Consider the following 15,335-nt stretch of genomic DNA (forward strand, 5'->3'; position numbering starts at 1 on the left):
GCCTGCTAATGCACGCACCAACCATCGGTGTGGCTGTTCTTACTCTGCCTACGGTCAGTGTGTGCAAAGGTATGTGTGTCTGTGGTTCTGCCTGCCATTATGCGATAGCTAAAGGTTGTGGGGTTATCAGCAGTCAGTGTGTGCATGCACGCGAGTGTCTTTGTGTTGGTTGCATGCAAGGATCGGATGGGAGGCCATGAGTGGACCTAATCAACTCTGTAGTGGTAGAAGAACACTGAAATATGAGCAAATATAACATTCCAGTCCCTGGATTAAACATCAAGGTAATTAAATAGCTAAACCTTTGAAGAATTTAATGCGAGTAATTGAGTGTTGTGCAATATTATACCTGCTTTTTCCATTTCCTAATGTGTTTTTTTTGGGCCTAGAATAAAGTATTTGTACTTGCCTATCTAAATTGAATTATTGGGTGCGTCACTGTGTGGACTCATTGTGGACCCCTGAACCCACCCCCACTCTCCTGAGAATAGCCTGCTCTCGAGGTTTACCTTGATTGGGTTTTGGCTAACCTCCCAGAGTTCCCTTGTTCACCATAACTAGGGTGGCCTCCTAAAATCTGTCCACCAGGCCAGATTCTAGAAATCCATCTTAACGGGTCTTTTGGTGGAATTTCCACAAACAGTAATTGCAATAATGTTTAACCTTGAGGAGGATGTACCTCCAGCATGCTGGAATGGAAATGCAAAGTAAGTCCCTTTACAAAAAAGGCCCAATACTGGAGGTAGAATAAGTTCTCAAGAGTTACTGTCTCCTATAGATCCACATAAGAGCACCCCTACTCCCATACATTTTGGTTAGTGCTATTGTATTTCTTCCAACGTGCAACTGGCGAACGTGAAAAAAGGCCTCTGGGATGGAACTCATATGCCCAAGACGGATTGGTTAGTGGTAGGCTTCCTTGGCAGTGCATGGGCTCTAGGATTGTGCTCTCAATTTATAGGCAAAACCTATTTTAAATAAGTTTTTTACTTCTGTACATGTTTATTTTAAATTTCTGGAATTTCCCAGTCTGGGGCAATATTCAAATTATGAACTATGTTTGCAAGCAAGTAACCCTCACTTCCTGCGATGTCACTTCCCGTGGAAATTGAGGAGCTCTGCACTTAACTTGCTGCACTTGGCCCCTCAAATCCCAGGACCGGCCCTAAATGGCACTTTATATTTTCATTACAGAGTGCAAAACACATATATATATACATGCACACATACAGACACACATGTACATAAAGATAGAGCGCACATGCATACATGAATATATAACATGGACTCTTGGCAGGACAGAAGGTTGTGAGAAGAAGGCAGGAGGGCTCCCTACCTTAAGGGAGTTGCGAATGGACAGATTATTGACGGACAGCACACAGGAAGATGCAGGGCCTCTACACTTATCAGAACCAATCAGAAGGGCCTGCTGGTCTTTCCGAAGGGCGACCATGAGCTGGAAAAAACAAAATGGCAACATCATAAATGTGAAGAGATGGCAAGAGCCGGCAGGATCAAAGGAAAAACAAGCGTAGAAGGGTATTTTAGAGGGGGCAGGAATTTAAAAGGGGATATTCGAGGCAGCAGGGGGGCATTAGTGATGTTGGCAAGTCAGAGGAAGAGGAATCGGAAGCGCGACAGAAGATCAGGGAAGCAGGAGCGTAACACATATCAGTGCAGACAGAAAGAGTGGACAGGCAAAGCGAGGAGGCAGGCAGGCAGGCAGGAGGAGCCCAACCAGGGAATACAGCATGGTATCCCAAAAGTGGGGTATCGGAAACAAGAGATGGGACTAAAGACCTGGTTACCTGGTTGCAACAGCCTGCAGTTGCTGCAAGGCCCGGTGCGTTTCTGCTGAGAACACAATATGCAGAAAAAAGACTGTGCAAATAATCCCATTTCTCCAGGTCATTTGCCAGAAGTGGGGCCTACATCGGAGACTGTGGCTTGTTAAATTTTGAGTGATCAATGCGCCTGCCAAGGACAACTTAAAGTGGATCTTTAGGAATTACACTTGCATTCCACACAAATTCCACTGGGTGGCAGCGTTGGACAATAAAAAGTTTATTTTAATGGTACACTCATTTTGAAGCAAAATAAAGCAGGAGGATTTTAAAAGTCCTAAATGAAATGTTTCACTTTTGGGCCATACTTGGAGGTTATTTTTGTTCACCAAATAATGTTGCCATTTATTTTCATTTGCATCAGACGTTTCAATGTTGCACTGCAAAAAAAAAAGAAAAAAAAGGGTTGCTTGCTAATGAATGCGGCTTGCCCGTTGCCAATTCTCGTTCCCATAGCACGCAACCGCCGTTTTTTGTGCAACAAAACAGAGGTGCAGACTAGAACTCCTATACGGGGGTGATGCGTATTTCAGAGAGCGTTTGTCAACTACAAAGCATTGTTTCTCTAGAAATGCAAAGTGCCATGTCACGCTCCAACTTGCACTTCAAAAGGCAAGCGGCCATATTCTGGGGTCAGCAGGAAAGAACATGTTTCGGTAAAATAGCTCCAAATATACTCGGCGAACAAAGAAGCCTGGTTACAAATGAGCACCTCTCCCCTATTCCTGCCTTTATCAAAGTTACAGTCGGGCTCGGATTGGCCTGCAGGGCAATGCCCGAACCAAAAAATGCAAAATGCTGGTGTGGGACAGTTTTGTTGGTCAAAATTGCCAATTTGTTTGGGCCATTGTGGACCAGTTTGATGAGTTAGTTCACTCTGCGGCTACTAGTTTTGAGCGGCGTTACTGAATAACTACTTTAAAATGCACAGTTTGCATAACTTCTCCATGGGTGCAATTATAATTATTAACTCAAACAGTGTCACAAAAGGATTGATTTGCCAATTGCAGTTGTGGGACACCTTTTCATTGGCGTCCGATGCAATTTTAAGCCCCAGTAGGACCCCGTTTGCAGGTTACGGCCATACACTTTGCAAATCGCGAGATGCAGAACTTGCACAGAGCGTGGCCTTTCCTACACACACACACACAAGAACACGCTGTGCCATCTGCATGAGAACTGCCTGAAGGAGGCCCCGAAAGCTTGCAAAACATGTCCTGGCCTAATGAATTTCAAGGTTGATCACTTTTTTCTAGGAAAACAAACTGCACCTCAACTCCTCTTGGCAGAGTGTGCAGCTCCTGTACTGAAAACAAGCATAACTGCTGAGAAAAACAAGCTCAACAGAAGGCTGACACGGAAAAATGCAACCAAGAAACCGGCAACATTTAAGTACTTCGGCTAAAAGTGCACATGAACGCGTGCTTTTTGTTCGCGGACTGTCTGTAGTTTGTGGGTGAGGCGTCCCCCTTCTCGCTAGGTCATCCTTATCGGGGTGTGGAATCGGGGAGAGCCCTTGAACTGCCCCTGCGATGCACTGCCATGGGAAAGCACTGATGTCCTGGCAGCGAAAGGGTTAGTGTGGTGAGCTGCAAGCAGAGGTTCCACACATTCCCACTCTGCCAGTTTCAAGGCGCAAGCTCGAAGAGGCCGCGAGATGGCAGGGAGTAAAGAGGCATGACTGGGTCTGTGCACGGAACCAAACTGCTGGAAGGGCAAAACCGACAACAAAAGAAACCGAGGGAAGCAGATCAAAAAAAAAAAGTGAGCGGATAGAAAGTATCACAAAAACACAAGAAAGAAAACCCAAAACCCCCCAAAGCGGGGACAATTCCTCAAAGAAATAGTAGTGGATCAAAAACACAAACTTGTGTTGTGGGCATGCAGGGTTGGGGCCGTGATGAGTATCGGTAGGCTTTGTGGGGTGATTGGAGTAAGGGCTGGGGTGTCACTGAATACTAGTGAGGGTTCTCTGGGGTGCGTTTCTGTGGCATGTAATTAATCTGCTGGTTGTGGCAGGTAGCGTTTGTTTGCGTTTCGGGAGCATTGGCATTGCAGGTGTAACGCTCACCTGGTATCCACGGGGACGTCACTCAGCCTGTTCTGACCTCGTACGACCTCGAACCCTTCGCTGGAGCCTATTCGACTGGAGATTGGGCCTGAAACACAGGATTGGTAGAGTTTAACTCCCTATTGTCTCTGTGTGCTTGAACCACTTCTTCCCCGGGGTCCAACCCTTTCCTTTGATCCACAGCTCACCTTGTTTTCTTGGATAGTGTGCTCTCCGTCCTGCTTTCAGAGCAGGGGCGCGTTGATTGATGCGTGCTCGTTGCTGCCTAGTTACTTCACAGGCAAGAGTCCGACAGGTAAGTATAATGAGTCTTTTGAACACTTCAACTTCGTTCCTTTTCTTCCTTAGATGATGGGCGGCATCCGGGGATGGCGGCGTGCTGCTGAGATGAGTAGCGCGGATGGTGAGTGAGAGCGCGATGCGCGATGCACCCCATTCGTATTTGCATTAAAGGGAGTTCTTTTTCTGGGTCTTTTAGGTGCCGCGTTGTTTTCAGCGTGGATGCCGGTTATGAAGAACAAATGCAGTGGGTAAGCGCGGTATACAGCGCCTTTAGATGTTTCCACGCTAACCGGGAGTGTCTTTCCCCTCATGCCGATGGATGATAAGTTCCAGAGACAGAGTTCCCCCAGAGTGGCTGGGATTCAGGTAAGCGTTTGAAGCTCGTACAGTATTTAAAAATAAGCGAAGATTTGCAGAATGCTTACTAATGCCTTTTTTCTGTTCTTTTCCCTTTTCCTTAGGAAGCGGCGTGCCGGGATGGGAATGACACCGCCGAAGATGCCCGCAGAACAGAAGGAGCGATGAATGATGGGCAGAAGCGCCGCAAGGTAAGGCTGTTCCTAACGGTGTTCTTGCAGGAGCTAAGCGCAGAAGAAAGATGCAGGCCTACTAGAGACCGATCCAAACATGGTGAGTGTCACGCTGCAGGTGCAGAAAACGCAAAGCATGTTTCTCAGCCTGGGTGTGGCTTAAATAGTCTCTGGGTATCCCAGGTGTCTCTGGGCTGAACCACACCCAAAAGACTAGACCGCACATGTAGTTCTGGGACCCGAATTATAGGGAGGCATCCATCTTGTCCCCATCAATGCACTACAAGTCCAATCCTCAATGTTATGAGTGAGTCTGGTGCCACAAGCGCCAAGTCTGACTCCAAGTGGGTCTTTGGAGGGATGGAGAGGCCCTTGAGGGCCATGTAGGTGATCGTGGCCTGGCTCCAGCCTGACATCTTGGAGGGCTGGGGACAGGAGGGGCAGGAATCATGAAAGTAGGGTAGGGAGGGCCGGTCCTAACTGTGGCAGCAGAGCCGCCTTGGGGGGGGCGAGCAGGGCGACCGCCCGGGGTGCCCTGCCCCCCACGGCACCATTAGCCCCCGCCACACCAGCTCGGGGGAGTCTTTTAAGGGCTCCCCCGAGCTCCCGTTGTGGGAGAAGGCGCAGCAGGCGGCCTTTTACTGTAAAATGTGCCCACGGCGGCGGGTGCATTTAAATGCGCCCCTCAGCCGTGGGCACTTTTCATAAGAAAAGGCGCCATTAGCCCCTCACCACGCCAGCTCGGGGGAGGCTTTCAAGGGATGCCCCGAGCTGGCGTAGTGGCAGGCGCCTCATTGCCATTGAATGAACCCGCGGCGGCGGGCTCATTCAATGACAATGGGGTGCTAACACACCCTATTTAACCTCCTCGCCGGAGTGAGGAGGTACATTTTTTTTTTTTTTTTTTTAAAGTGTCCCATTTCGGCCCCGCCCCCTTCCGCCCCGCCCCACCCCCTGTTAACCAGGGGGGATACCAATTCGCCCAGGGCGCTGCTGCCCTTAAGGCTGGCCCTGTGTGGCAGCCACTAAAACAAAAATTCGGCGGCCCCCTTCGCGCCCCTGGTCAATGTTGGGAGGGCAGAGGCGGCAAGTTCTTTAACTCCCCGCTGCTCCCGCACCATAGCCGGGATTTAATCACTGGAATAGGGCACTGCTGCAATTGTAACGCGCCTTGCTCCCACGCTGGAGAGCCTGGAGTCAACGCAAGAGCGGGGCACATTTCATTTCAATAGGGCACCTGCCTCGCCTTCTCCCACCACGCCTGCTCAGGGGAGACCTTGAAAAACTCTTCCGAGCTGGCATGGCAGGGGCTAATGGAGTCCCCCGACGGTCGCATGGGCAGCCCTGCCCCAATAACGTCCCTGGGCAGGGGCACGTAGATTACAGGGTTTGCGAGGGGTGGAAAAGTGCAGCATGTTGCTCACATTATTTAGGTCCAGCATAATATTATAGGGAGAAATCGTGATTTTATAGCCACTACTCTTTTAAGGATTCAAACGTCCTTTGGGATTCTTTCAGTAAGCAGTTGGGCTGGTTTCTAGAAGTACACCTGCTAATTCTTAATATTTTGGTCCGTTTTAAGATAACGCACTGTCCTCTGCAGTGTGTCTTGGTTGGCGGGTAGTTGGTGGATTACTCCACTCCCACTTTCAGGGGGCGTTTGTCATAGGGCTGTTTTAAAGCCGCATTTCACATGTCTGGGGGCGAAGGTGGGGGGTTGGCTAGGGTTCTGAAAGTCATGAAAGGCAGGTACATCTTGAGGGGGAAAAGATGCAAGTACTGGGAACTAAGGTATCCAAGACGGACATGAAAGAGTACAGAGCTTGCAGCGTCAAAGGCAGCTTGCCTGCAACAGACAGACAACAGGAAGCGGAGATGCAAGCTCATAGACAGGGAGCCCCCAAGCAAGCAGAACAAGGCCTGCAGCAGAACAGGCTTCTACAGGCAGCAGTGCAAGCTTCCATCACACACAGAACAGGTACAGCGCAGGCAGGAGCATTGCAAGCGTCCCTCAAAAAGAGAATGGGGGCAGCAGAGGCAACTGAACAGGTAAGTGCATGTGCAAAAGTCGAACAGCCCAAGCTTCTTTTATTCCCCTTTCCCCACCTGACCCATGCGGGAAGGGATGCTTACAGTTACAGGGCACTCATTTTCAGCCTAACCGCCCTCTAAGTACGGGGAATTCTAGACCTGTGCTCATAATGGTAAAAGTGAAACGGGGTGCCCCCAGAGTGCCGTTGTCAAATGGCAAGGACGGCATTAGGGTGACCATCAGAGGTGCATGGGGGCGGTTAGCAGCAAAGGCGTTGCTAAATGACCTGGGGGAGAGGGCAATAGCCCTGGGTCTTTTGGCTTTAGTCCCAGATAGAAGCTCAGGCCCTACAACCAAAAGGCTATAGCTAGCCCTGAATCCCACCAGTCGAGACATTAACAAAGCCCCAGATCGTTTCCAGACCTAGCAACGCCCCTGGTTGGCAGGTACCCACAACAGGCCCTGCATGGCGAGGAGCCGTGTGAGGGGAAACCGCGCTGCGCCTCCCCACGTAGTGGCTCAGATTCACGTCAGCTAATTCTACAGGTGTAACAATGCGTCAGAATCTCAGAGCTTAATTGTAGCAATTTAGAATGGCAGTGCTTCTAAATACAGAAAGATGTTTTGGGTTTAATTCACCACCTACTCAGGGTGGGAACGCCAAGACGCGCCCTTTTCCCGGCTGCTCTCCTAAGTTTGGAAAGGAAGGAAGGCGCGTTTCCTCTGCCAGTATTCAGTGTGCGCGTACATGGACCTTCCAAGCTCCTGAACTAGGGCATCCCTGGCAGCAGCAACCATGGCAAATTTCCAACAAGACTCAGTGTTGCTCGCCCTTCCCAGGACGCACAAGGGGGTAGACTCCCAGCACATTCAGCCCTTGCTTGGCCTCTTTGCTTAAACTGCCGACACCCAAGCCCATTTTCATTTGATTTTTCAGATCCATTACTAAAAGCGGGTCTATTAAGGAGGTGCAGTCCCAGGTGTCTCTGGGTAAGTTGGCTGTCCATTTCCTAGCACAAGCAACCGGTTAGCCGTAGTTGTATAAAGCTCCGGGGACGTGTGCTCAACACACCCAGGGAAGCCGAAGATCCTGTGCTCTAAACTGAAGATTGAGAAACGTGAGATTGTGACCGAAAAAAGAGACACCCCTCATCTTTCAGTCTCATTAGATCATTCGAATGTTGGCAAAGCTATTACAGACCATGCATTGGGCAGAGAACAGTGGCTGGAAGGAGACATTTTTGGGCCATCCATTCTAAGATTTCTTCTTCGTCTCTCCTGGTTCTAAGCAGAACAGGTCTACCCTAATTGGGTGGAATTTTCTAACAGCAATAACGACCCCCCTCAGGCTGTTAATAGGTGGTAACGTCCCTTGGCAACTGATAAGGCTCTCTGAATGCTGCATTTTTGCATAATTTAAAAAATTGGATTGAGTGAGCAGCCAATCGGGTTGCTCGGAGCCAGGGTTGCATACAGTAAGGACCTATCTTCTGATTAAGTAGCTGGCTGCTCTGGCTTCTTACACCTTTCTCAACCCATTCTTCCCATCCACCCCCAAAATTAAATCGACATCAAAAACATACCAGTCTTCTGTTGCAGTCTTATCCATGGCTTCTTGCGCTCTGGCCAGTCAACTTGGGTGGCAGGCAGTTACCACCAGGTACAGCCCTCTACTCCAAGCCTTCATGGCAGAGAGGAAATTAAAGTTACTCACCGTAGTGACTAGAGTACTCATGGGCCATAGTCCCCTCTCCTCCATTCTTGTGGGCGGCTGCAAACATCGGACGAAACCAGAACCTCTGGCAGTGAAAAATGGAGCCTTCCCACAGGGGTGCGGCCTCAGGTGTGGGAATGCCTCGCCCCCAACCCTACGGCGCCTCACCTCCGGACACTTTGAACACATTGGACGCACAGATACCTGGCTATGCTTATTACATATTAGGCATTGGCATACTAGCGGAGGAAGGCAGGTGGGACGTATGGAGGAAAGGGAACAATGGACTAGGAGTACTCTAGTCGCTACGGTGAGTAACTTTAAATTACTCATACATCCCCGTCCCATTTCCCCCATCCTCTATCCTTTATCCTTGTGCGTGATTCCACACAACAAGACCATTCGGTGGAGCTATGATAACCTGCCTCATATCTAGGACGAAGCAAAATGGCTCTTCAGGACCGCCTGACCAAACTCTGCATTACGCCTGGAGCTGGTGTCAGTAGGCTTACAGTTGGCTGACTGAGTGGCCCTAGTAGCGGCCTTGCTGATAACATCCCAAGAAGCACGTCTCTGAGACACGACGGCCCTGCCCTTGGCTCTGACCACATGAGCATGAAACCCCTCCAGGAACAGGACTGACCGTGTAGGCCTACGAAATTGCCTGGACCATCCAACAGGCGATGAAAGATTTGGACACCTGAAAGGAGACCCCCCCCAAATGTCACGAACAATACCTCGGACTTCCTGAAGAGTTTCATACGAGTGAGAAAACTTGAGGTCCCTCTTGAAGTCCAAAGAATGCAGGGCCCACTCTGCCTCCGACTGGGTTTGGGAAGAACACTGGCAGGCAGATCTCTTGATTCAGATGAAATGGAGAGACCACCCTGGGCAAGAAGTTTGGGCGAGTGCGCAAGATGACCCCATCATTGTGAAACATGGTGAAGGGCTTGCACAAGGAGAACGCCTGCAGCTCACTTACACTGCGCGCCAAGGTGAAAGCCACCAGTAAAACGATCTTTAATATCACCAAGCAGATGTCCACAGAGGCCACTGGCTGGAAAAGCTTACGTGGCAAAGCTGCAAGAACCACATTGAGGTCCCAAACGAGATGCAGCCTATGTACCAGCAGAAAAAGCTTAGACAGCCCCTTAAGGTGGGCCTGAAGCACCAGGTTGGCCACAGAAAACACATGCTCAGGGAAATTCTTATAAGCCCCAAAGGACACCAAGCAAGTAATCACCTGAACTCCAGATGAGCCGGGTGCGCTGAAAAAGCCGGTACGTCACCAGGGGACCGGGTCCAGACCCTTGTCACGAGCCCAATGACAGAAACTAGCCCATTTTCTCTTATACTGGGACTGAGTAGAGAGCCTCCTAGCCATCTGAATGATGGCCCAGTTATCTGAAAATTTAGCATGATGAAGCCTCAGCTGACCAGGAACCAGGCTGCCAGTGCCAGCTTGGTGGGGTCCAAATGTTCCACTGCCCTGCCCTGCTGCGTCAGCAATCCTCTGCTGGAGATCAGAAGGTGGACCGGACCCTGGGAACACAACTGAAGCAGAAACCAGCGTCTCAAAGGCCAGTGGGGGGCAATCAGTATGAGGCTGCAAACCACCAAAGCCTTCAACTTGCAGAGTGTCCCTTGGAGCAGAGGGGTGGGCGGAAATGCATAACACCTGCGGACGTGCCAACAGATCTGGAAGGCATCTCCCAGAGACCCCCAACCCCGTCCTGCTCATGAAGCAAACTGGGGGTACTTGGAATTCAGAGGGGATGCAAACAAATTCAGGTCTGCAAACACCCCCCCCCCGCAACAATGGAACAGGGGCAACAAGGAGTCAGTGTGCAACTCCCACTCATAGGTGTTCAACTCCAAGTGGCTCAGATGGTCCGCTTCTGCATTGCTGTCCCCGGGAGGTGGACTGCTGAAGTCCAAATCCCGTCCGTCAGTGCCCATTCCCAGATTGATACTGCCTCCATGCAGAGGTAGGGGAACGGTTGCCACTCAGTTTGTTTTGGTAAATCATTGTGGTATAATTGTCCGTCCTGACCAGGACCGACCTATCCCAGATGAGGGGCAAAAATTCCCTGAGGGCCAGGCCACTTCCCTGAGCAGGTTTATATGCAGGCGGGCCTCCTTCCTGGAACATGCTCCATGAAATCGCATAGCCTTCCAGAGTAGCCCCCCCAGCCCGAAAGGGAGGAGTCCATCACCACCAGGGTAGGCTCTGGTCAGGTGAAGGGGGCTCCAACTGAAACATTGCCTTCCATCAGCCACCAGCGAAGATCGGGTAGTAGGAGCGGTGGTATTGGGGTCCTGTCCAACTGCGACCCAGTTTCCTGATCCCAACTGGCCGCTAGGTGGAGCTGGAGTTGCCACATCTTAAGGAAAGCGTGCTGTATAGTACCACACAGGAGGCCATCAGGACTAGAATGCTCTGAAACCACCATGCCAAGGTGGTCGTGTTGGCCAGAAAGTGTCCCACCGCCTTGCGGAGGGACAGAAGCCACTTGGGCATGTGGTGGGGGTGTGGGGGGAGGGGGGGAGTGTGAACACCTGCTGAACATTAGGGTTCCAACACAGCCAGAGAAAGAACAGTTCCTGAGATGGGCAAAACGGACTTCCTCTGGTTGAGGGGGAACACCAGCTGATGAAGCATATCCACCAATCTTTTGCAGAAGTGTGCCACCCCATCGGGTGACCCCGCTCCCACCAGCCAGACATCCAAGTAAGGGTACAGATGATGGCCCTTGGAGCGTAGAAGGCCTGCGTTCATCAACTTTGTGAAGACACGAGGGGCAGAGTCCAGGCTGAAGGGCAGCACCCTGTGCTGAAAGTGGCAAGACATTTGAGAACCGCAGAAACTTCTGATGTGGCTGGTAGAGGGGAACATGCAGGTACGCATCCTTGAGGTCAAGGGAACACATCCAGTCCCCTACACACAGACTCGGCTATGCGCGCGGGTGTATCATCTGGAAGCGTTCGAGCGGTAAAGACAGATTTAGAAATGACTGGTCCAGGATAACCCTGAAGCCAGCCTGGTTGTTCTTGGGTGCCGCAAATATCCCCCTGGAATAGTAACCGGAGCCCCTGTCTACAAGAGGAACCGGTTCCATCAACTGCATCTTCAAGAGCGAAAGGACCTCCCATAAAAGGGCTATGGACTGGATCGGACAAAGAGGAGTAGAGGATGGTAGAGGCAAAGGAAAAGGCAGACAAAACCGTGGAGAATACGGATAGGAGACAAAAAACAAATGGACCTCGGCAGGTGAGATTGGAGACTCTCTTGTACAAACAACTACAATATGACTAATATCACAAATATATGTATTTAAACTTCATTTAACAATGTTTGTCTTATTCAATGCTTGTTCAACATCTGCACATCTATTTGACCCTTCATACCATTAATCATTTATACACTCAAATATACATCATTACACTTTGTGACACACTAGTAAATTGGGTCTATGAAATTAGAGATTGGAGTTGTCACATGATGCTATATTGTGTTTGTTTGTAGATGTATACTAGATGACATCCCCCACCAGATGACACGCCGGGGCTACGCCCCATCCTGAAGAAGGTCGCTAACCATTGTGGCCCAATCAGCAGGCAACTAGTTAACCGAAACATATGTCGATGCCATCAAATAAGCAGAACGCTATTTGTTTTTGGATACCTATCGAATGTGGATATAGGTGTTAGGAATTGGTGTATTATATGAGTTCTGGAGGGTTCTTTAATAACCCACAAAGTGATATGATGTATATTTATGAGTGTATGAATGATTAGTGGTATGAATGGTGGAATAGATGTGCAGATGTTGAACAAGCATTGAATAAAACAAACATTGTTAAGTGAAGTTTAAATATATTTTGTGATATTAGTCATATTGTAGTTGTTTGTACAAGAGTCTCCAATCTCACCTGCCGAGGTCCATTTGTTTTTTGTCTCATGTTACTCACCTGGAGAAACGACGGCATTACAGGTACCCTTATTTTAAAAGAATACGGATAGGATCCACGTGCTACTGAAACTACGCTTCCAGGTGTCATGGAACAGAGCCAAATGCTCCCCCCCCCCCACAGGCGAGCTCTGTTCCCAGACCTTGATGTCACTGCTTGTTGGGAGCAAAGGAGGGGAGCAGAGAAACACGCAACATCCTCTGCTGCTTCTTCCAGTTGTCGCTGCGCGACCCTTCATGACTCTGTACCACGGACCCAGAACCCGTTGACGCTGGAAAAAACGCAGGGCTTGAACACGGTCCTGCCCTGGGACCGAGGGAAGGACTTCTGGCCTGGTTTTGTCAGGATGGCCAAGGACTTGACGGTTTGAGTGGAGATTTTCTTCTTTGTCAACACGTCATCATTTGCCGAATGAAAAAGTTCCAGGATCCGTGCCTGCACATCAGATGAAATCCTAGTGGTGTGCATCCACGCCGTCCTTCTCATCTTGACCCCAAGGTACAGCTGGCTCGGTCGATGTGGCAGACCGAAGACTCCATGAGGTCCTGTGCAATGACCATAGCATCTAACATACTGGCCTTGAAGAACGCTTGCTTGTCCAAAGGGAGGACGGGCAGAAATTCCCTGAGCTCCTGCCACTGCTTCTGGTTAGCCACAGCCAAGAGGGTGTCTGTTAGCTTGCCGCAGATGCAGTCCCTAGATGGAAATACAGCGCTTTCCCAAAGACTCAAGGACTTTGTCCTCTTTGGAGAGACAACTGGAGGTGACTCTCCATGGAGGAAGACCATTTTTTAATACAAGGAGGCCGCAGCCACCACTGAAGAATGAGGTTGCGGGTGGGAGGCAAGGAGGATTGGCTCCCAGTCCAGCCTAAACCTGCTGTCCAACTTCTTGATCATCTGGGCGTTGGCCCTGGGCTTCTCCCAGACCTTTCGTGACACATGCCGAACACATTTCTGGAGAGAGATGCCAAACCGGACAGTGGTACGTTTCCCCAAGTCCTCTGCTAGCACTCTCAACTACTGGCTGGGGGGCTCCCTCGGGTAGAGGGACCACACCCCCTCTCCTCCAAGAACTCTACCAGGCCCTGAAGGTGGTCATGAAAGGCCTTAACGGATGCAGAGGCTTCAATCGTCCTGGGTGTCATCCTCTGTGCCCCTGTGCCCCCTTTTTCATAGGCCAGGGGGCATCCACGCCCTGGGACACAGGTGCCCGCCGGGTCCCCCCCTAGGTCTGGAGCCACAGACAGGTCCAACGGCTGTTGAGGGGGCAGAGTTGGTGGTGTAGGAGGAGGGTGAGGGACCAGCAGCACTAGAGGAACATGGAAAGTACCCAGAGGAGGGGGCCAGGGTGGCTCTTCACTATGTTCTTGAGGAGCCCCTTCATCTGAGTGGAAACCTTAAGGAAGAGGAAGTGCTTGTCCTCGCAAGCCGCCGGGGTCCCTAGGGGCACGGCCCTACGAGGTGCTGAGCCTTCGCTTCTGGTCAAAGCACTGAGGCGCCTGGTATATGTAGCCGTAGGGCTGTGATGGGTAGATGTATCCCTGAGGGTCCCAGTAGCCTGCACCATAAGATCTGCTGCCGCTTCCAGAGGGAAGGCGACTGGGATCATCTTGCAAAGCCCATTCAATGGGCGAAAGCACTGGCAGGCCCTCAGCCAGATCCAAGATGACAGCCGACTTGGTAGGCCCTCTCCACCATTTTGAAGCCTTGTGGCAGGCCCTGAGCCAACAGAGGCCTCGGACACAGAATGATACAGCTTGGGTCTTGCACCCAAAGCAAAGGCGTCAACCTCAGATCACTCTGGTATGCGTTGAGCCCTCGGCCGGATGGCCTGTAGTCGTAACGCCCGGATTCACAACCTCAGACCGAGCATCGGTAGGCTGGACAGCCTCGGCACCTGTGCCGGTAGCCGTGCAGGATCGTGCAGAGGACAGACACTTTGAGGTGGCACTTGACGATCCTTTATCCCCTGGGGTAGAAGAAGAGGACGAACTTGGTCGTCCTTCAGAGGACAGCCTCGTAGGGCCCCTGAGCTTGGGAACCGGTAGCCAGGACGGCCTGAGGTCTGTCCCCGGAACGCCCAGAAGAGACCCCAGGCCCCTCGGGTTTGGAGCCGGTAGCCTTAGAGGCCCCGGGCTTGCCAGAACCTGAATAAGAGGAACCCTGATCTGTGGGAAACCCAGGGAAGGAATAGACATGCTGTGGAGCCTTGCTGAACAGATGGCCTACCTTGTCTTGACGAGAGGTCCTGGAGACAAAGTCCTTAAGGTGGGGAGCATGAAAAGAGTGGAAGATCTTCCTCCACCGCGACAACCAAGTCTTCAGTGCGCTGTGGCCGAGAGCGCTGCAAGTTGAACATGTTTCCCAGCAGTGGTCAGGTCCAAAACACTCAAAACAGAGTGCATGGGTGTCCGAGGGCAGAAGCGAGCGGTCGCATGAGGCACATCTCGTGAATCCTCCTGCAGCCGACATGCGCGCGGAGGAGGCGAGGCACCAAAGGGAAGTTAAATAAGATTGAAAAAGAAAACGGAGAGCAAGTGGAAAGCTAAAAAAAGTCTGTGCTAGCTGGCAGGTCTGATACCGTCTGTGCAGAAAAAGGGACCGAGGTGACACACCGAGGGTGGGGCCTCGGTAGGGCGTTCCCATGCCCGAGGCCGCAGCCGCCTGCGCTATACTAAATGTAAAGGGGAAGCTCAATTGTTCACTGCCAGAGGTTTCTGTACCGTCCAAGTTGGGGGGACGCCCACAAGGATTGAGGAAAGAGGACGGGACGCATGAATAGGGGTATTATTGGCATTTGAGGCCAAGTGGGCACATCATGGTCATGAGCTGGGTCTTGGCTCTTGTCCATATATGGGGTGCCCTTGCACGATTCATCTGTCCCCCACC

The 15,335-nt window shown here is 51.0% G+C and overlaps 1 protein-coding gene across 7 annotated transcripts in view; it reads right to left on the reverse strand.

The window, feature by feature from the left end:
• PHLDB3 (pleckstrin homology like domain family B member 3) overlaps positions 1-15,335 on the reverse strand; it is a 248,793-nt gene that overhangs the window by 55,520 nt on the left and 177,938 nt on the right. For 4 of the 7 annotated variants that reach the window (XM_069640849.1, XM_069640847.1, XM_069640848.1 and 1 more), the window contains one exon: positions 1,337-1,456. The exons of the other annotated variants lie outside the window; for them this stretch is intronic. In XM_069640849.1, the coding sequence (XP_069496950.1) occupies positions 1,337-1,456 (120 nt within the window). The remainder of the gene's footprint in view (positions 1-1,336; positions 1,457-15,335) is intronic. 7 annotated transcript variants of the gene reach the window in all.

This window comes from Ambystoma mexicanum, chromosome 1q (genome assembly GCF_040938575.1).
Source record: "Ambystoma mexicanum isolate Mex_15411 chromosome 1q, UKY_AmexF1_1, whole genome shotgun sequence".
NCBI classification, from domain to species: Eukaryota; Metazoa; Chordata; class Amphibia; order Caudata; family Ambystomatidae; genus Ambystoma; species Ambystoma mexicanum.